At 41.3% G+C, this 22,061-nt stretch overlaps 1 protein-coding gene across 9 annotated transcripts in view; it reads left to right on the top strand.

Moving 5' to 3' along the window:
* MGMT (O-6-methylguanine-DNA methyltransferase) overlaps positions 1–22,061 on the top strand; it is a 171,061-nt gene that overhangs the window by 3,951 nt on the left and 145,049 nt on the right. For 2 of the 9 annotated variants that reach the window (XM_081007222.1, XM_081007220.1), the window contains exon 2: positions 13,171–13,218. In XM_081007222.1, the coding sequence (XP_080863348.1) occupies positions 13,171–13,218 (48 nt within the window). Of the gene's footprint in view, positions 1–402; positions 586–943; positions 1,108–1,198; positions 1,287–1,372; positions 1,541–2,269; positions 2,294–2,327; positions 2,525–13,170; positions 13,219–22,061 lie in introns of those variants that run through there. The other 7 variants (XM_081007221.1, XM_081007224.1, XM_081007227.1 and 4 more) reach the window with 7 other exon arrangements.

A 22,061-nucleotide genomic window follows, 5' to 3' on the forward strand; every position in this document is an offset into this window, starting at 1 on the left:
GAAGTCAATTTTTAAAGTAACAGGAAGGAAATCAAAGTAAAATACGTTCCTTTTGGCACCCAGATCACGGACCCTCTAGAGACCACAGTCTAAGAACCCTTGCCCCATATGGCTGATTATGAAGGACCGCCCCCCAACCGGATTTCACATCACATACCAAAACAGAACCAAAATAGCAAATGCCTCTGAGAATAAACAGGCTACCTCCCCGCAAGTCACAGTGGTACCTACCCAAACTTATTGGGAAAGATGCTTTTGGAAAAGTGCAGCCTCTCCTCTTGAGCTTCCCTATAGTGTCTGCTTGGCTTCTTGGTCAGATATAAGATGTGCTAAACTTGAAACCTATTCTAACACCCACCCACCAGCTAAAAAGAGTAGAGGAATGAGGTATGTTTAAGTCGCTGCATTGGAAGCAGTAGGTATGTGGAGCATGCTGGGAATTGTAGTTTACACTATCGGAAATAAGCTGCTCGGCTTTCACCGCTTCAACTACAACTCCCACAAGGCAAACTACCTCTGCACAACACATTTGCCCCTTTCCGTTCAGCGGAGGAAAACCCGGTCGTTCTACTTCGTCTCTTTCAGGTTAGCCAAAGCGTGTGTGTAGCAGAAGCTCAGCCGGGGAGTTCCAGCTCTCTGCGCTTGCAACTCAGAAATAAAGCCGTTTTCAGCTTTAGGAGCTGCAGTAGCAGCAACAGCAGCTGTAACTAGGCGGCATGTTTACTCTCTGAGAAGCTTAGAACTGTTGAGTTTTGCAGTGCAAGCTGTTGCAAACTGCAGATGAGGCCTCGTCCCTTCCCAAGGCGGCTGCCAAACTACAGGCGGGGTGGGATGGGGGCGATGCATGCTTACTCGGAAGCAAGTAGCACCGGGTTCAGTGGGGTCTCACGCCCGCCTAGCCAGCTGAATACAGAGGATTGCAGTGTCTCTTAACATTTGCAGTGTCGCTTTACGGATGGCTACGCCTTCTGCCTCCACTCATTTGACACTCATTGGTCGGCCGACGGCTTAGGGATTGTCTCATCCCGGCGGGCGTACTAAAAAATAAAAAGGTCGTCGGAAAGCATTCCCCCCCCCAGCCCCGGAGCAGTGAGCGTCTGGGCGCAGGTGCGGGCCAGTGGCCTCTTCAGCTGTTAAACCCCAGAGAAGAAGTCCGGGCTTGTCCCCCCCCCCCCCACAGTTTTGTCTAATCACTTTTTGCCCCTCCTGCCGCTTCCTTAACCTCCCGTCATCCCGCACTTTCGCTCGTCTCTTTCCCGCCCAAAAGTTTTTCTCTGTGCTTGCAGGTGAGCCCCTTCGTATCCCGGGCAAGGGACTTGTTTGTTGAGCTGGTCAAACAGTGAGCCTGACGGGATGGGGGAACGTGTGAACAAGTGTCCTTCCAGAAAGGAGCGGGAGGGGTGGGAAACGCAGCGCTGATTTAACTCCACCTGCTTTTTTATATCGCTATCGTTGCCTCTCTGGTGCTTTAAAACAAAAACAAACCACAACTCGTGTGCCCGGCGTGCGTGTGGCCCGGATTCCTTTGCCAACCGCCAAGGTGTCTTTTCCCCCCTATTGCATCCGGCGTTCAGAGATAAGAGGGGGAAATGGCCTATATTCGGGCGCAGGCAGCTTGTATAACTTGCAAGACTTTTAAAAGGAAAACTATGATGAGTTTGGCGCTTTGCTTTTCCTCGCTGGAAATTTGCTGAAGTCTCCCGGGCTCGAGGGGGTGGCGTGCAACCGAGGGGAAAGTGCGGCGGAGAAAGTCCAACCCCAAAGGGCTTTTTTTCTCTCGGCTCGCCACAAATTTCCACTCCGTTCAAAGAGGAACTCTCTCTCCTTTCTAAGCGAATGTTTTGGTTTCAGTTCAATTCCACCCAAGGCCCTCACCCTTCTCCTTTCCCACCCGCTTCCGTTGGTTTCTTCGGCTTGTTTGTTTTCCCTTCTTAGCTCCGCCGTGCTCGGCGGTTTTGTAACATGCTGCGCGTTTCTCTGGTGGAGGGAGGGTAATGTCAAGCTGCGGCGTCCCGAAGAGGGAATTCTCAAAAGGAGAGCTGTACTTAAAGAGCTGCTCTGAAAGTTGACTTCCTAATAAAAAGCGCCCAGCAGGGTTGCTTAGAAAACAAACGAGCCTTTTAAATATATATATAAACACACACACGCCTCTTTTCCTCAGCCTGGTGAATATTCTGGAGGGGTAATCATGCCCCCTCTTTCTATTGAAATCAGTTGCTGCCTCGTGTCCAAAATCTCCATATGCCTCTATGACACAGGTGCTTTCTGTGACATAGTTATGCCATAAAACATGGTCAGTCCCACCTCTGCATATGTTTTTTAATGCACTGCCACTACAAGCCATTTTAATCGCAAGAGCTTTTATTTTTGAATTTGTGCTCAACAGTTCCACTTCGAAATACTTATATCCTCTGGAACAGGGGTTCTCGAGCTGTGGTCTGTGAGCTTCATTCAAGGGACCCTGTGAAAATAGCATTGAAAAGTGCACGACATCTAGCACAGCATATTGAAATTGCTACTAGAGGTAGGCATATTATTTATGTGGTCTGCCAAGACCCTCTGCAGTTTTCAAGTGGTCGGGGGGGGGGGGGGGGAATTGGGAATAATTACTCTGGAGCAGGGTGCTCCAGCTTTGCATATCAAGTGGGCTGCAAGAGTACTTTGTCATGGAACCCACTAGCTTTGTCATACCTGCAAGTGGGGGGAGGGGGAAGCAAGGCCAAAATTTGACCCTCTCCGGGCCTCATGCTTCCCAAAGTGAGGCACTAGACTTTGGGAAGGCGGTACGAGGCTCTGGTGGGATCATAGAGTCCTCCCACCTCCTTCCCAAAGCTGGGAAAGCACTTACTAGGCTTTGGGAAAGAGGAGAGAAGACTCTGGGACCCTGTCAGAGCCCTCAGGTCTCGCTTATCTGGCTTTGGGAAGGCAGCGTGAGGGCTGAGGGGACAACAAATGTTCTGAGGGTACTCCGCTCTAGAGAGTTGTACAACCCTATCTGTGTTAATTAACATGTATATGGGATGGCCTTTATGTGTTCCCCAGCAGTTCAGAATCTAGGTATTAAGAGAATAGAATACAAGTTTGATGTGAGAACAGCTCCTACTGTATTTTGGTGTGTTTGAATAGGAAATAGGCTAAGTAAGTTCTCTGAAACCAAGTTAGTCTTACTTTACTCTTCCAAAACTAAATATATTTATATTAAAGACCCTTCTCAGGTCTGCATTTCATTGAAAACCAAGCTACGTTTATCCCAAATAGTTTAAAAGTGATGGTAATGTAAATGTTGGTACCATTGCCTCTAGGTTACCTTAAGAGGTAATGATGGACAAATTGACATTTGGGGGGTGGAGATTGAAATGCTTTGGGAGCAATGCCAGATTTTTAGTAACTGTTCATCTAGGGAGCTCAAAAACACTTGATTGTTAAATGCCAGTATTGCAGTTTCAAGTGCTCAGGTAACCATGTATGGGGTGGCATTCTGCTAAGCTTTATTCTGAGGAGACCCATTGCAATGAATGGACCTAGCTTAGTCATGTTCATTAATATCAGTGGGTTTTCGCTGAATAAAGTGTAGTTGAACACCACCCAGGCTGCTGGTAGTTTTTCCAGCCCTGTAACCCATGTTTATTCATTGCCTTTATCTAGTTAGCCAAAAGCTTTGCAGACTTTGATGGTGTGCTAATAGGTCACAATGATTCCCTCTTTTGAAATAAATACATATTTTAAAGATTTCGGAGTAGCTTATGAATCCAGGTAGGTGTGCTTGCAAGCCAGCGTCAGCAACTTTTATCTGCAGCCTGATCCATGACAAGTTAATTACACCACTTATGCAGCAACTGCACAGATGCTCTATAGGAAGCTATAGTAGTTATACTGTAACTTGTGTTACCCTGGCTACTTTATCTCCTGATAACTCTGTAATTAACTTGTCACCACTGTTTAATGCTTAACGTATGTAGAGAATCAGTTAATGGCATCGCTAAAGTGATAGTAGCCTGAAGGAGAAGCTCATGCCCACTGGGAAGGCTATCAGGGATTGCTTAAACACAAAACACCCGGGCCTGACCTGGAAAGGCATTAAGAAGCTCATTTGTTAGGGCCCTTTGGGTAGAATGTTAAGAGTGTTCCTGATAAACATACAGCTAGTGTTCAACAGCCCTCTTTAAAGTGCAGATTTTGGAATTGCATTAATTTCCAGTCGCAAAAAAAGCAGCAATATAATAGGTGTATTTTCAGCCTAAATGAAGTTTGAGAGAGAACGAGGGGTTTTGTTAACATTACCGCATATGTAATCATACAATTAAGAATCTTGCCCTGTCTGAACAATACATAACTACTTCTTACACTACCCTAGAGACCACTAACGTAAAAGATGACACCCTACTTCACATGTTAAAAACTTTAGGTTATACGGTGGTGGCTTCTCTCAATCAGATCAGAGATGAATCATAGTCTCATGGGAACAAAATACTGTTCCTTTCTGCGCCATTCTCAAGAATAGTGAGCCTTTCTGGGCACAATGCAGCTCTTTTATAGAGAGTTCCAGTTTCTTGCTGGAAAGAAAGTGGTGCCTGTTATTAGTGATAAATTTGCATGTTTTGAAGAAAATTACAGAATGAACAAAAATCCTAGATGTGTGATAGCTTAAATTCTAAACTTTATGTTTATGAACGCATCATGTACTTTTAAAGATTTCCCGTGTTAGAATAATTTCCTGTTTGCAACACTTGTGTAGTCAGCAAAGTATCCAGTGCTGTCTGTATTGCCCATTCCCAGAAGTCGAAGGGCGAAACTGAATGCACGTTCTACCAATAGCATAACTCGTAAAAGCAAGCACTTGTTAAATCTATTTGTTTTTATTATAGACATCGATCTGCCAGTCGCAATAATGCATTTATGGACATTTTTCTGCAAGCACAGCGCTGGTGGCAGTTTTTACTGACAAATTGAGTCATATGGACAGTAGTTCAAAATAAGCTTACTTTATTGACAGATTGTGCAGTTCTCTAGTTCACAGAGTCTTCTTAAGATATTTGGATTGGCAAAAAAAGAGAGAATATAGCAGAAATATAAGACAACTGGTCTAATTTTTGAAGGGGGAACCTGTAAAATTGGTGTCGTAGGAAGCCATGTTTTTCAGCAATTTTAATTGTGGGTAATTTTAGATTATGAAAGTGCTATGGTGCTACATGAACAAAGTTAGCTGGTAGACAATGGAGCCCAAAGCATCTTGCATCTCACTTTGTGCAGACATTTAGGATGAACCTAGGAAGTTTAGGAAGTCTGAAAAGGTCTCTCCAAAGCTGAAAGTATCAAGGATAACAACCACTGATTGTCCTACATGAGTTTGCCATTTTGTTCTCTGTTCACTTGGTTTGGAAGGATGCTATTGGTGCTTTGGTAGTTTGTTTCAGTTTCCACCACCCTGAATCATTTGGGGTCTTTAATGAACTTGTCCACTTCAGTGGTTATCTCTGACTCCACAAAATTTATGTCGTTAATAGTCCCAGTTTCATCCTTACTGGGCACCACTGCTTGCTTGCTGCCCTCCATTATGAAAACTGTTCATTGCATGTACAAACCTCTTTCAATCAATACTTATTAGTAGATACAGTGGTACCTCAGGTTAAGTACTTAATTCGTTCCGGAGGTCCGTTCTTAACCTGAAACTGTTCTTAACCTGAAGTACCACTTTAGCTAATGGGGCCTCCTGCTGCTGCCGCGTCGCCGGAGCACAATTTCTGTTCTCATCCTGAAGCAAAGTTCTTAACCTGAGGTACTATTTCTGGGTTAGCGGAGTCTGTAACCTGAAGCATATGTAACCCAAGGTACCACTGTAGCACTAAGGTACTAATGCTGCCTTGTAAATGATGGTGCTGATGAATCAGTTGCCATTATATGATATTTAAATTGTGTTACTGTGATTTAGATCAATCAGTGTAAAATGCAAGCAATTATCTTCAGTATGGAGACCATTCAGATGCAGGATACTGCTTTGGCATTTATTTAGAGTGCTCTTCAGGACTTTGGTGTTCTTGAATGACTTTTCCACTGCTCGGTAAAGTGTCAAAGAAGACCCCCTGAAAAAAACGAGTCCAAGTGATAGTACTGTATATTGAGCACAAAGTTTAGAACAGAGCATTGCTTTTGCAGAGGTCAAATAAGTAGAATAGCTACTTATAAGAGGATGCCATTGGCCAGATCTCTTTTAACCAGTGAAGTGCCACAAATTCACACTTCATTGAACTTGTTCGTGATAATTATTTATTGAATTGAATTTATATCCTTCCCTTCTGAGCAAGCCCAAGGTGGCAAACAAATACATAGGAAAAAGTTTTTTAAAAAACAAAAGCAAAAAAACCCATTCGAAAACAGTTGAAACATTCTAAAAGCTATTAAACATTCTGGGAGAATATCTGAGAACTTGGCTTTAGAGAGACCAACAAAATGCCATCTGACAGTACAATTTATTGACCAACTTTACTATCTTTGAAGGGAATGTTCACAAAGTCATGCACAATGCATGTGAAAATAATGCTGTTATTGATAGGAACTGTTTATCCTGTGAAGCAAATAATCTTTGGAAAGATGAATACTCAAAGTTGGGTGGGTATCTCACCACAAAGATTATACTGTGCACACTTATGACTAGTCCCGTTGACTTACCTGCTCCTTCCAGGCTATGTGAGAGTGTCTCCTGGGTGTAAATAGCATCCTGAACAGCAAAATAAGTGAAATATTTTGGCTTTATCTGGCACTAAGCTCCTGAAGTATAAAAAGGATGGTTAGAAACAGAGCGGGGTTCTATAGGACCAGCACTTCGTAGATTGCACCCAGTAGGTTTAAGATGGGGCAAGTGCAAATGTATTTATGGTCTTGTGTGGTTTATAGTTACTGCCTAAGCTGTTGCTTCCTGAAATTGGAGCTAGGTGGTAGAAATGCGCTTGAATTGGAGGGGTAAGAAGATTGCTGCTATAATTATTGCAAATAAAAGTCATCTGTTAGTGGATATGCTTTGTTTTATATGGTGCCATTAATATTTAAAATGTGGATTTGAATTCTTTTCAGTTATCTCCATTTAGTGGTTGTTGATAATTCCATAGTGAGAATCTCTAAGAATATGATTAACCCTCAGGGTCATCTTATAATGTAATTATTAATGATTGATTCTGTTTATCCTTGAAATCAATATAAAAAGGAAAATTGCTTGGCATATATTTGGGCTTGATTTCTTACGTTTGGTAAACATGACCGCTAGTATTGGCTTTATATATTAAAACACGTTTGAGGGATCTAAAAGTGTGCAGCTTAGTTTTTAAATAATTATGGCGATACGTGGTGGTTCTTACATGACATATGTTAATATGGCCAATAGTGTTAACATCTCCTGCCACTAATAGTTAGGGTGGGGATGTATAGTAATTGATCTTCCTGGGAGTGCTGTAATGTAAAAACAATTCAGGCTGTTTGAAGTATATTTTACAAGTGTGCATTGGGCCTTGGGGATGTTACATTGAAAAACCCAATTGTACAGTTACCATGGGAACCCAATTAGAATAGATTGCTTAGGTTTTTTAGTCTTTTCATCTTGACCAAAAAATCTAATGTACTTTAAATGTTTTCATATGGAATTTTATGCATAGTCTGGATTGATGTAATAATAGCTTTTATTTGAATGCTAAAATGAGACTGTATCCACTGTGTATCAGGGTTTCCCTTCACCACCACAGAAAGATAATATTTTGGAATATGCACACATATTTAAACCCTGTGTTAGCTATCGTATGTTTCTTTTTAATTGTAGTCAGGTTTAGTGATTTTTAACACTGTTTCAATAATCCTGAAAAACAAGACTGTTCGTCCATGACTCTTCTCCTGTTGGTAGAATTTGTTGACTGCTTTCAGATATTTAAAGGTACTCACAATGAAGAGAAAGGTGCGCTCACCCTATCCACAGGGGACAGGAACGGAAGCAATGGGAATAAATGATTGGGAAGTAGATTTAAATCAAACATCGGTAAGAACAGTAGTTTAGCAGCAGAATGAACAGTTTAAGGGAGCTGTGGGATCTCCTTCCTGGAGGTTTTCAGGAAAAGAGCATATAAGTTGGAATACTGACTCCATTGTACAGTATTTTGAAACCTGAAATCCAGAACAGTGGCTATCAGCTGAAAGTAGGAAGCAAAAAGTAGAAACATTACATCTACAGATAGCTTCTTTTTACAACCTACATTTGTGGAAATCTGTGAGGCTGTGTGTTTGTGTAAAAAAGGGCTGTTTTAGAAAAACGCTTTCTGAATACTGCAATTCTTTTAGAGAATAGAGGTAGATTCTTATTTCAGCCATATTTACTGCTTTCTCTCATGCTGGGATCTCTCTTAGTGGCAAGCTAAGACACTTCTAATGTCCAGCTGTGAAAGCAGAGCTGTAGCTTGCTTTGGAACAGACTCCCAACATCATTCCTTGATCTACCAAGCAGAGAATGCACTTGGCCTCAATCGGTTTGCCAAATAACAACACAGCTCTTGGAGCTGTGTCTAGCTGTGTGAATTGTTAAAGCATCCATGACATTTCAAGCCAGCTAAATGGCTAAGGAAAAATTATGACTCCTTACTGAGTGCCATCAGTTTTCTCAAACCAAGATTTATTTCTGTTATTTTCAGAACATGCTTGAACATCTATGTGGAGATTGATATAAGACCAAATGTTCAGGAAATTCTAAACCCTGTATGTACAGGCCAGACAAGCAATGCTAGGTTATGCATTGTAAAAATGCCCCTGTTCTGGGTTCCAGCTATGCCTTCTTCTTCCAGGGTATGCCATTGCATTCCCTGCCCTACTCCCATATTAATTTTTTCTCCTCAACATTCAGCGCTGCTGAGAATGCTTAGTCCTCAGGGGCCTATTTTGGGAGTTCCACTACAAACATTGGAATTCAGATTGGGAGGCATGGTGGTTCACTGGTTCAGCTCCTACTTGAAGATAAGTTTCCAAAGAGAAGCACTGGAAAACTTGTGTTGTCTGTGGGTTCCCAGAGAATCCCCATCTTGTACTCTTATGCTTTTTACATCTATGTAAAGCTGCTGGAAGGAGTCAGATGGAGCTTTCAGGCATGGTGTCACCTATATGTGGACGACAAACCAGCTCTGTTTGTTCATGTCATCTAAATCCGGTGAGGCTGTCTAGATGCCGACATGTGCCAGGAGATGATAATGGGCTGGATAGACCCCGAAGCTGGATCCTGACAAGTTGGAGGCATTGTTGGAGAATGGTTCTTGTGTTTACAATTGAGGAGATGGCCTGTTCTAAATGAAGCTGAAGGTGCAGATTCATAATATAAGCATACACCTGGATTCAACTCTGTTGCTAGAGACTGAGGTTTTGAGGGATAGTGGCTGGTTTTCTGGGATAGGACTGTCCTCCCAACACCAACATCGCTGCAGCTCACCTGGACTGGGCAGGGCAGCAGCGATGTCAGGGCTGTGTGGGTGACTGGAGGAAACACTGGATTCACTCCACTGCTACATCCAGGTAGCTCTGCTTCTCACGCCTACCTTGTCCCACCCAATCCATGCCCAGGTAATCTGCAGCGATGCCAGTATCAAGAGGGCAGGCCGCCCATTCCCACCATACTGGCTGCTACTGAAGAAAAGAAAGTACTTATTTGTACAGCAGATAGTTGAACTAAGGAATTCGCTACTGCGAGACGTGCTAATGGCCACCGACTTGGATGCCTTTAAAAGGGCTGTAGACAAATGGCTGTAGGATAAGGCTATCTATTGTACTCCCTACAGTATCAGTATGTCTGTGAATACCAGGTGGTTAAAGTGTGGTGGTGCTCATGTCCTGCTTGCAGCCTTCCCATAGGCTTCTGCTTGGCCACTGACAAAGAGATGCTGGACTAAGTAGGCCTTTGGTCTGATCCAGCAAGTCTCTCCTTAAGTTCCTGTAATAATACTGTATTTTATTGGAGATTGAAGGGGTGCAGATCTGCATTTTCTCACTTCTGACAGTGTGCCAAGTGTGGGGACATCATAGAAGTAAGTGTAATACTTAAAGTGCCCAGCAGTCTGGGCAGATTCACTTGAACTGCTTTGTTTATATGGAAAAAACCTGCTGCGGTTCAAAAGTATATTTTCCATAAATCATAAGGAATGTTTATTTCTTATCTGCTTGCTTCCCCGTGTTCATCTATAAGCGCCTGCTGCCTCCACAGCACATACTTTCCCTGCGGAAAAGTGGGAAAGCAAGTGGATCTTGGTGGAATTCAAAACCATATTTTCCCTTTGATTAGTCAGCAGGAAAGCTGAAAGGGAAAAAACAACAACCTTTCTTTGAGTCCATCTCATCACTTGAGATCTAGCACTTGACCCCTGCTATTCCCACTTCTTCTCAACCTGCCTTTAAGTGCTGTGATGGAGTGCAGGGAATTTCACATTTGTCTGCTAAGAGAAGCCTGAATCTCTTCCTCTGGGGGTGAGGTCATTAAGAGTTATTTGCTAAATAAAAGTTTAAGGCCTTTGTTCAAGTCACGAAACAAAATGCAAAGTGTTTATTAAACTGCAGTATAAACCGTTTCTGGCTTTGGGTCAGATTCATATTTAAGGGTAAGTGGGCTGCAAGTGGACACCATGCTATCCGAAAGGTATCCAGGAAAGAACTACGCTATCTGTTTGAGCCATGCTAAACCAGGTATGCCTGTCACTCACCTCATTGCTACCCTGGTATCTGAGCCAGACTGGTTGCATCACCCAGCAGTTTGGCTTTCCAGTGAGTGGATTCTCACCCGGTGTGCTACCATACCCTATGACTTGTAACCAATAAAGTTGTGGATTTAATAGCGCCACCTCATCCTACATATAGTTCTTACTCCTGGAAATGATCTTTGTTCCATGCTGTCGGAACAACCCCTTCTCTTTTGGCAGTGTGCTGTGAAAGGCAAGAATAAAAAGGGATGATCATGTACTCAAGAAAAGAAACTGCCTATCAGTTTCTTGTTTTGTAGACTCAATAATCGCACCTCTTAATGTGGGGGCGAAAAGGCATTTTTGCCCCATCCAGGTACAGTGGTACCTCGGGTTACATACGCTTCAGGTTACAGACTCCGCTAACCCAGAAATATTACCTCGGGTTAAGAACTTTGCTTCAGGATGAGAACAGAAATTGTGCTCTGGCTGCGCGGCAGCAGCAGGAGGCCCCATTAGCTAAAGTGGTGCTTCAGGTTAAGAACAGTTTCAGGTTAAGAACGGACCTCCGGAACGAATTCAGTACTTAACCCAAGGTACCGCTGTAGTTAGATTTCAACATTCAGATCTGTTGTTGACAAAGATAGATGGTATGTAAGTCGGACCTGGACTTGTAACTTAGCTATTACATTAAAATACAGTTAATTATAGCGGTCAGGTGTAATGCAAACATACAAATGTTTTTGGAAGTACATGAAATAATATTGAAAAATATCTAGAGCTGTAGTTGAATATGATTAGCAGTTTTTGGCTACGTAAATTGAAATACCTTGGAATAAAAGGAAAGCGAATATAGCAAATTCAGTCTAGAAAATAATTTTTGTTTTTACAAAACGTGCCTAATTGAACAATATCAGGCAAAAGGCTCAATCAGTTTTGAAAGTGGTTTCTCTCCCTCCACCCCTACTCATCTTTGAAATCTAGGTCTTGGCAGGTTGTACTACCTGTACTAAATTGGGTTAGCATGATTGAAAGGGGATGTAATTTCTATTCAGGCTGCTCAAAGCTCTTTATTTTTAACACACATTTAACCAAAACACTTGGGAAAAGTCCACTTCTTGTTAAGGATTCAACATCCCCACCCCTCTAATTAAGATCTGAGAATACTCCCGGTACGTGTATCTGACTTAGCAAAGGAAGACCTCCAGCAAACAAAATGAAGCTAAGCTTTGCAATCTTAATATTTGGGCAACCTCATACAAATGTGCTTTTGCATTTTATATTGATAAAATTACAAGCTGGAAGTGCACAGTCCACCACCATACAAGGGGTTGTTTTTTTATGCACACGTTCATGTCTTTAGACAAGTCCTTAGGCACGTGTTCATGTTGACACATTTTGGCTTTCATCGGCTTTGCTATGCTCACTTTTAAGGTCATGGTCCTGGGCCCACTTACTCTGAAATAAGTTCTACTTAAATAAATGGGACAAATCCTGTGTGGTAACTTACTGCAGTGTGTATATAAACACTTGGTTAAGCTGGTCACCTGTCTCGTGCTGCAAGGTGTTGAAGAAAACCTTACTGCTCTTCCACTCCTGAGCTGAAATCTGGGACAGCAGAGGAGAGGTAAAATATTGTCCATCAACAGAGGCCGGGCAATTCAGATGACCACCTAAGTTGTTATGTGCACAGTATGGTAAGTTAACCATTTGTAAATGATTGCCTGTATTATCCCTTCATGGAAAGTAAACATCGCTAAAGTTGGGTTATAAGAACAACATTACTCTACACCACTATAAAGTAGAAGAGTGAATTAAAAATATATATGTACTATGAACTTGACTCTAAATCTCCTTATTTGCAAATCATTTCAAATAGTTCTGGTGAAACTTGCTTCCTTGTAAATGTTTTTATGTCTTCATTTGCTTGCAGCTGAAAGTAGTCTTGCAAACTAAATCGTTAATAGCCATAGTAATTTATAGGAATATTTCATGCTTGTTTTTCTTCACATATGCAAAATATCTCAGAATGCCCTTTGTGCGCATCTTGTTTAATCTAAGGAAGGAAACAATATGTATATGGAAAAAAACATGGAGTGTTTAGTAGCTACAGTACAGTATATTTTAAGCATTATTTTTACAGGCTTTCGGATGTGTCTTAAGCCTTGCTGTTATCCTGTAGATCCCTATTTTACAGGACAAGTGATGAGAGAAGTCCTCATAATCTCATTCTGTTGATTATGACTCATTGCAGATGATAGATGACCTACTGAACTGCAAAATTCCTGTTTGCTTGCAAGAAAAGAAATTTCCCACCCACTGTTTGGTACTGCATCCTCTAAAAGTCTGAGTCCTCTCTCTCTTTCTTTGTGATCTCGTATCTAAGAGGAGAAATAAGAGGGGGCATGGTATCTCTTTGAGTTGCCTATGAAATGTATGCTTTTGTATTTTTTTCTTAATGCATTTCAATTTTCCTTTCTCTTAGGCCGAGCTGCTTCATATACTTAACATGGCATCAAAACTTCATCAAAAAGTAAGTTGCTATGGGCAGAAAATAGTGCATTTGGGTCCACACACAAAGTAATAATGTTGGAGAAGAATTCGCATAACGTAGTTGGCATCTTTCCCTAGTGTCCAGCAGTCAGTGTTAAGAATCCGGTTGACAAGATTGATGCTGCATTGTAAATCTCAGTAGCTCTGTCATGGTTGGTAACAGGCAGCAGTGGACCTTTCCGCATCACATATCTATCTTCCACAGAGCATAACCTAATTGAAGATTGCTGTATTTTTAGGGTTAACTGAGCTGTTTTCTGCTCTTCTGTGGCTAGATGAATCTTTATTTTTCTTTTAAAAGCAACAACAAAAACACTACCTAACAACAAACCCTTAAACTTCAGATTCAAATTCATATTGTGAGTCAAGGCATTTAACATAAAACCAGTTATTTCTTCAATAAATCTAAACTCTGTAGAAAATTGTATTGTATAAAAGATCAAGCCAAAATTGTCTAGCTGATATCTCATCTGAGATGCAGCATCCTCTGTATAGATCACACTTAAACTTGTACATCTGAGGTGATTTTATGGTAACCTTCCTTTCGTTTTTGGTAGGTGTGTTCTTTCACTGTTTTCTATACATGTGAACCATACAGTACTCAGGTGCAGTAGATACAGTCCGATTTTGGCACTGTATTTACTGGGGTAGTTTTTACCAGCTTGAGGAAAACATGGGGCTGGCTGACACCTACACACACACACACACACACACACACACGCACGCACGCCCTTCCAATCACCTCCAGGAAAAACTGAATAGCCTTTAGTTACAGGCAGCCCCTGTTTTGTGTTTGTGGGGGGGAGTGCATTCCGATCATAGCGCATGATGGCAGAGTGTTCATAAGCCTGCCCCATTATGCCCACCCGCCCCATTTTCTGACCACTTCTGGGTTGGCGTGCTGCGTGCATGTGCAGTCACTTGTCAACTGACCACGTGTAAATTGGTTGTTTCCTGTATTACATTAATTTCTTTTCCTCCCAGTTACCCCCTCTCCTTGTTTGCTTGATTACACATTTATCTTTTGACGCTATGATTTGTAATGGTCAACTTTAAATGCTTACATAGGTTGTGGGTTTCCCATTTTATTATTTCCTGCTCCCCATAGAAGCTATAAAATTTTCCTCTTTTCAGTGAGGAGAGAATGGGGGCCTGAGGGAAGTGAAATGCCGTACTAGAGGCTAAACTGTGGAAACTGCACTTGAAACTGGGTAATTGTGCAAAGCTTACAGTAAGGCTCCCTTAAAATACAACCTGCCCTACATAGATACACATACACTTGTGTCTGTGATAATGATGCACATTTCACTCCTTTGCTGAAGAAGTTAACAAGCAAGAAGTGAGGTAGACATCCAAATGGCCATTCTGTTAGGAGTGTTTATTTAGAGCAGGGGCCGGCAAACTCTTTGCAGCACTGGGCACATTTCAAATTTTGTAATTGCACCACTAGTCCTATTGGAAAAATATGTGTGTGTTTTTCATTTTGTTTTCTATTTTCTTATTGAAAGTTGAGACCAGTTGAACAGGGAGACCAAGGAATCCTTCAGTCAATCTTCAGTTCTTGCCCCCACACTTGGTGCTTTCACTAGGTATTTCGTTTTAATGGTGGTAGGTCTATTGTGTTGCTCTCAATGCTTGGATACTATTTCTCTTTTAAGCCATGTGTACTGTATATAGAGGGACGTGGGTGGGGCTGTGGGTTAAACCACAGAGCCTAGGACTTGCCGATCAGAAGGTCAGCGGTTCAAATCCCCGCAATGGGGTGAGCTCCCATTGCTTGGTCCCAGCTCCTGCCAACCTAATATTTCGAAAGCATGTTAAAGTGCAAGTAGATAAATAGGTACCGCTCCGGCGGGAAGCTAAACGGCATTTCCGTGTGCTGCTCTGGTTCACCAGAAGCGGCTTAGTCATGCTGGCCACATGACCCGCAAACTGTACGCCGGCTCCCTTGGCCAATAAAGCGAGATGAGCGCCGCAACCCCAGAGTCGGCCACGACTGGACCTAATGTTCAGGGGATCCTTTACCTTTACCTTTACCTTTTACTGTATATAGGGCATTGACAAAAATGGTGGTGTTTGCTCTTCAGCTGCCTCTGTCCTTGTTCTAATTCTGCTAGGAATGGATAACTTCTAATACCATGAATGCCATGTAAACACGGAACATGTTTTTCCTGCTTTTTGTGAAATTTGCACAAGCTCTGATGGTGTGTGTTTATGCCTTATATTTCTTTCAGTGTATGATCTGACAAGTATTTTGAATAGAATTTAGTTGGGGTGCTGGTTATTGTAGGACTATTTGTTTGAAGATGCAATATGGAAATAGGACTTATTTGTTTACAAGCAAATTCTAGTGGTTCCTTTATAGTTTAGTTTAAAGAGGAGCGTTGTTAATAGTGTTACTCATATTGCTTGGATTCTGTTTTACTGTTATTCTTTAGTTCTAACTCTTCAGGTGTAGCTATTTTAGTATTATGGAGGATGATGGATGATGCAGGAAAGTTTCTTTTGAAGCACTTCTGATATTGTGCAATGCACTTGGGGGTCAGCTACACTTGACTGATGCATGATTTATCTGATGTCCCTGCCACTTTCTGAGATAAAGCTGCTATTTTATCAAAAATGCCAGCAACTGTGACTTAAAATTTATATGCCTTCTTTTTCAAATAATTGCTCTGATTACTTTCCGGCGTAGCAATAAAATGATAGAGGTAATTGCACACAAATGTGAGATAGCACTGAAATACAATAAAATTAACCTGAATTAGCTTGACTTGTCGATGAAGTATTTATGAAATGTATTTTTGAAATAAGAGAGACCAATATTATAGCTGGAAGGTGAGTTATTGCCTTAATGTAATACAGTTTGAAATTTAAAAAAGAGACTGTTACAGTTGAGGGTGATTGTGCTTTTGAAATTAAGTTGAAGTGATTCTTATAATTGGCAGCAATAATGCATTGCGAAGGTAATATCTTTTATTGTGTTATGCCTAGTTGCATTATCTCTTAGTTTGTTCTGACTTGAGGTTCTCGGAGAATATAAGAAACAGCCCTTTGAATTTTTGTGGATTTTGATAACAGAGCATCCTGTGAAATATTAGCAATTTTGATTATAAATCTTGCCACTCTGTTTCATGTATGAAAAACATTTTATTGGCTTAAGTTAAACCTGGAGAAAAATCCACAATTTTATTTTTATTAGGTTTTTGTAGCTTTAGGATGCACAGATATAAGAGTGTGCCTAACAAGGCAATCCTACACTTAAATTATGCTGGGATTGGAGATGTGTCACTGAAGAACAATCTTCAAGGCACACACAGTCCATTCGGGCAAAAGTTCAACACCACCCAGGGAAAGAAAGACTCTTTTGCCATATAAACAGTGAGGTTGGCCAAAGATGCATTCTGCCACCAGCAGCCTCCAGTGGTTCCGTACATAGGGCACTGGTTTGCAGGAACAGGAAATGGGAATTTGAGTCCCACTAGCATCAAGGAGTGAATATGCCCCACTCAACCTCTACGTGTCTGTGGACCATTGTCTTCTCATCACCGTACTCAGGATGTGCTTATCTGCGCATATCTCCAGCTCTGCATATTCTCCCCTCCCTCCTCCATATGTTAATCCTGTGTGACCCAACCTCTTCTTAATGTATTCATGATGTAACTGGGATGTATTTTGCACTGTATTCTGGGACATGGAGGAAAGTTTCAAAAGTTTATGTCACCCCTTTCTGGCTGTTCAATCTCGTCTTGAACCTGTTGCGCAATAAACTTGGATCTTCTGCAGTTTGAAAAAAAAAAGGGGGGGCCTGAGACTCAAACCCACATTGCAAAAAAGGGGCCTGAGACTCAAACCCACATTGCAAGCTCCACAGAGCAGTTCCCTAACCAACTAACCACACATCAACGGGCATCCTAGTTGCCAGGAGCACTAGTTGGGTGTAATAGCTTATGTTTCACATAATTTCACAGATGTGAATCTAGGATATAAGCTCACATTAGGATAGGTAAAGAGCCACACCCAGGCATAGCTGAGGCAGTCGGGACGAGTGTTCCATGGACCAATCTGATCTTTTGGCCCACATCTTCCCTGTTTTTCTCTGATAGGGCAATCTTTCCAGGTGGCACCTCTATAGGACTCACTGGCCTTCGGCATCCACATGCCTCCCTCTTCCTGTCCTCCACACTGCCTCATGCACTCTGATGGCAGCACCTATCCTATTTACAGACTTGTACAGTGCATCTGATTGAGCTGAGAGAGGAGGGGTCACTTCCCTGAGCCCATAAATCTCTTTCCCTGACAGCCAGTACCAGAGTCCCATCCTAAGGCCACTTCAAGCCCAATCCCTATAGACTGGGGAAAAGGGATTGTATCTACGGCTAAATGGCAATAAAGGTATATATGGCATAGTGAAACGCGTTATTTGATAGCACCAGAAATCTTGAAAGGGAATGAATGACACATGAGTGGAAGTTGTCACTTGGGCACCCCAGCAGAACTACTATTCCTTGGACTATGGTTCTATAGACACCAGTGAAAAAATATTGTGAAAACACTCTTCGCATACCTCTCCATCCAGGTAAGCAACAGGCAGTGTCACAGTTTTCATCAACATCCATGTCATGGATTTGTAATATAAACACAATACAGACAGTGACCATTTTGCATGGGGGTTCTGTTCCTGGTCCCCACACATGGCAGAGAGTGCATGAGCCCAATGTACTCTGTTCTGCCCCCATTCCTCCCTCTTCCGGGGTCCAAAAGGACCCGTATGTTGGCGGTCGCACATCAATTGGATATGTCTAAAATGGTTGCTGTCTGTATTGTATCTGCATGTCAAGAGTTAGGGCAATGTTTGGGAAAGTTGCACATATTTATTTATGTATGTGTGTTAAAATTGAATATATGCAGTATTTTGTTTGTAGTTGATCAGAGGTGCCATTCCGTATCTTAGTGAATTAGTGATTAGGAAAAAAAACACACAGAAAAAGCCTGGTCTCTCTCTAACCGCCCGCTTACTGAATATATTGTTTTTCTATGTTTAGTGAACTGATGTCATAAAAATGAAATGATACTATTATGTCCCTACATCTGAAATATTGTTAGCTGTGGTGTCTTTTTCTTTTTTTCTTTTACCTTGGCAATATATTTTCTTTAACACAGTCGTGCTTTATTTCAATTAATCATGCGTTCTGCCCTCAAGTGGCAAGTCTGTAGTGAGCATTGAACCATGGAATATGGCTGTCATGCTGGAGTCTACCAACAAGCATTTTTTCCTTAAGAGGGGGAATTATTATTGCTTCCATTTTATTTTGTCTTGGAGCATGTGTCTGCCTCTGACGTTTAAGTGACAAATTTGACAGCTGAGGCACTTTTCTAAAGTTGGCTGTCTTTGCAGCTGCAGTGGCCCTGCATGGGATAAAGAGAGGTCGTGTTGGTATGTATGAGAGGCATTACTATTGAAGTTTTCAGGAGTAATTCCACCCAGAGCAAAAGCAACCATGTCACCATTGCAAAACAACTGTGCTTCTCTGAAAAGGCATGGGATGATAACTGCCTACCTCTTTCTTGTTGACTTTTTTTAAGCCTGGAAAAATCACATTCATCCCTACTGCATGTCACCTTAGGAACTGGCTCTGTCCCATACCATCGCTATTCTCCCCCTCCTTCAAATATCATGAAATTACACAGCACCACGGCTTGGACCCAGAGTGTCCCTTGTGTGAATGAAAAGTGTGCCCACTAGCACAAGGTTTAGTTTAGTTTTTGCCAACTGCTGATTCCATGGGATTCTGCATTGCACTCTTTTATAGAGGCCCTTCAGATCTCAGAAGTCACTTTTCCAGGATGTGAAGAGCTCCAGGGGGAAGATAGAAAGCTGACCTCTACTTAGTTGAAATGTTCGTTTATCTAGCTCTGTATTGTCTACATGGACTGGAAGTTGCTCTCCAAAGTTTTGGATAAGGTTCTTTCTTAGCCCTACATGGAGATGCTGGAGATAGAACCTGAGGCCTTCTACATGAATATTCTGCTGGAATATTCTGCTGGAAGCCGCCCAGAGTGACTGGGGGAACCCAGCCAGATGGGCGGGGTATAAATAATAATTTATTAAATTATTATTACATGCAAATAGTCCTTCTCCTGTACTGCAAATGGATGTGGGAAACCCCCTTGGCCAAGTGAAATTCTCTGTTTGTTTCTTGGGATCCAAGCCCGTATATTTAAGAGACCTGTTTGTCTCTCTCTTACATCTGGTAGCTTCCTGGCCGCTTCCCATGTTAAACTTTGTAAAACAGCAAAAAGGAATCCATTTTTTTAAAAAAAGTTCATTACAAAATATTAAAACAGATAAAACAACCAAAACATTCACATTGCCAATAAAAAAGTGTAATTGAATCGTGCAGCCTTATTACATGTTTTGGAAACAATATATCTATAAATGCCAAACCAATAGCATCAATTACAACAGCAACTTGCAGTGTTAACAGCAATCTTCTTTAAACCTTGTGTTAGTGACCTGAAACTTGATTTAAATTTGATTATTATTGGTTCATTTTTAAAAACTTGGCATTATGCAACTTGCTTAGGTTGGGACCTCAAGTATTGCAACTGTATTGTTAGCGTATTAGGGCTTTGTAGGCCAGATGGGTGTTGATTTCACCCAAATAGTGAAAGAGGACTTTATTTAAACAAGGGTTCATGATCTGCATGAGTACATTCTTAACCTCACATTCTCAGAGCCACCTGACCTAAGGCAGGTCGCAATACCACCACCGTACAAATTAAATATACTGTAGCTGCTAACATATTTTAGAATTGCCCTAAAATATATTAATATATATTATTAATATATATTAATAATAATATATAGGTCTTTCTAGCATATCTTTACCCAGATCAGCTTCTTGGCTCAGTACAAGATGGGGCTATGACAGAGTAAATCAATATGGGATGCAATAGAGTAGATAATAGTTGAATTGTTCATAATTTTATCATTGGTATGAAAATGGGGATGATCAATGGATGGGGATATTAAGTTGCATAGCTTGGATCCAGAGTTCCTGTGAGCTTGCTTCAGGACCCCCAGAACTTGTTGAAAATCTGCTCTGCAGAGTTTCAGGACCCTCTAGAGCGGCATGGCATGGGACGTGGGAAGCAGTAGGGATAAGAAGGAATTGATGTTCATTGCTTTTCACTCTTCCTTCAATGGGAGCCTCTGCTGGATTGCAGTCCATTTCTTGGGCAGAAGGAGGCCTGTGTTTATTCTGTTTGATTTAAACAAATAGAAATAAACAACAAAATTTTGTATTCCCCTCAAACTAGTTTCTAGTTTTGGTTTTATTTTTTCTACCTTTCTTATTCAAATATTCTGACTAATAGTATTGACAGAAATGACTTACAAGTCATACTGAATGTTTCAGGACTTGGTTTCTTGGACTTTGGAAGAGTTTGGTAAAAATAGGACTGGAAGTGCTGCATTCATGGAAGAAGCATATTCATGTAACGGCATTAGGAATGTTGTACATCAGCTGCTCATGTTACTTTCAACTCTGTCTATTGCCAGGATGAACTATTGTAATCCATTATTCTTTCGCTTTGGGCACTAATAAAGGCATCATTCTGTTATATTTCCTCTTGTGTATATATAAAGGTATGGAGATGTCTTTCTTTCTGTGTAAGTATGAGTTGGTGTCTTTGGGGAACTGACATCATTCCAATCACATGTTTTGTCTTCTCTTATGGACTCCCACAAGAAATCTATATTCAGGTATTGCTCCTTAACAGCTGGGAAGGGATCACTAATCTCTCTCTCTCTTTCTCTCATATAACCAAGTATATAGGGATTTAATCTCTTGAGCTGAGTCAACAGATAAAGATTATATTCAGGATATTTCAACTTTAATTAGTTTCTTCTCTTCTTGATATCCCTTAAAATCCATGATGGGATTTCAGTAGGTTGGGCATTGTCTGCTGTGTTGGTTCTCTGGATACTCTCTATGCTACTGAAAGATTTCCTTGATTCTTTGTGGAATCAGAGGAACAGAGTCATAGGTCTAGGTCATTTTGTGAGCCGCAAACCCCCAAGTGAATATCAAGTTAAATGTTTTAATGTCAGGTGTTTTCCAGGATCTGTTGTTTGTATATGAGTAGGTTGTAAGGCTGGTAGTTTAATACTTACTGCTGGCAGCATGCAAGGTATCATGCAGAACAGAGACGTGACATGGCCCTGGGGCTTAAAGTCCAAGTTGTACATGAGGGACAGGATCTGGTAAAGCAATTGAGGACTGGGTAGAATAAATTGGCAGCATTTAGCAACAAAAGAATGAAAACCAGGTAGAGCAGGAAAGGCTTTATCAGAATGGGCTTTGAAGAAGAATGGGAAACTAGGAAAGAACTTGGGATGATGCTGAAGTGTTAGATAACCCATTAGTTTTCTTCTGTATAAAGTCGAATGGATCCTATTTGCTTCTGCAGGGAAAAATAACAGTGCTACACATACTAGATTCAGGTAGGTAGCCATGTTGGTCTGACGCAGTCGAAATAAATAAAAAAAATAAAAATTATCCAGTAGCACCTTAGAGACCAACTAAGTTTGTTCTGGGTTGGTCTCTAAGGTTCTACTGGCCAATTTTTAATTTTTTTAATTTATTTCGAGCGCTACACATAAACACTGTTGTGTTGAACACAAATCTGCCCCCATGCCTGAAACTGGTTGGATTAGCCACCACCGAAATGAAGAACTTGCTGCCCATTGTATAATTTGTAAAATATGTTTTCCCATTAGCGGTAAATAAAAATAAACAACCATCCAGAATTTTAAGGAAA

This window comes from Podarcis pityusensis (assembly GCF_964106645.2).
Source record: "Podarcis pityusensis genome assembly, chromosome: 5".
Lineage (NCBI taxonomy): Eukaryota > Metazoa > Chordata > Lepidosauria > Squamata > Lacertidae > Podarcis > Podarcis pityusensis.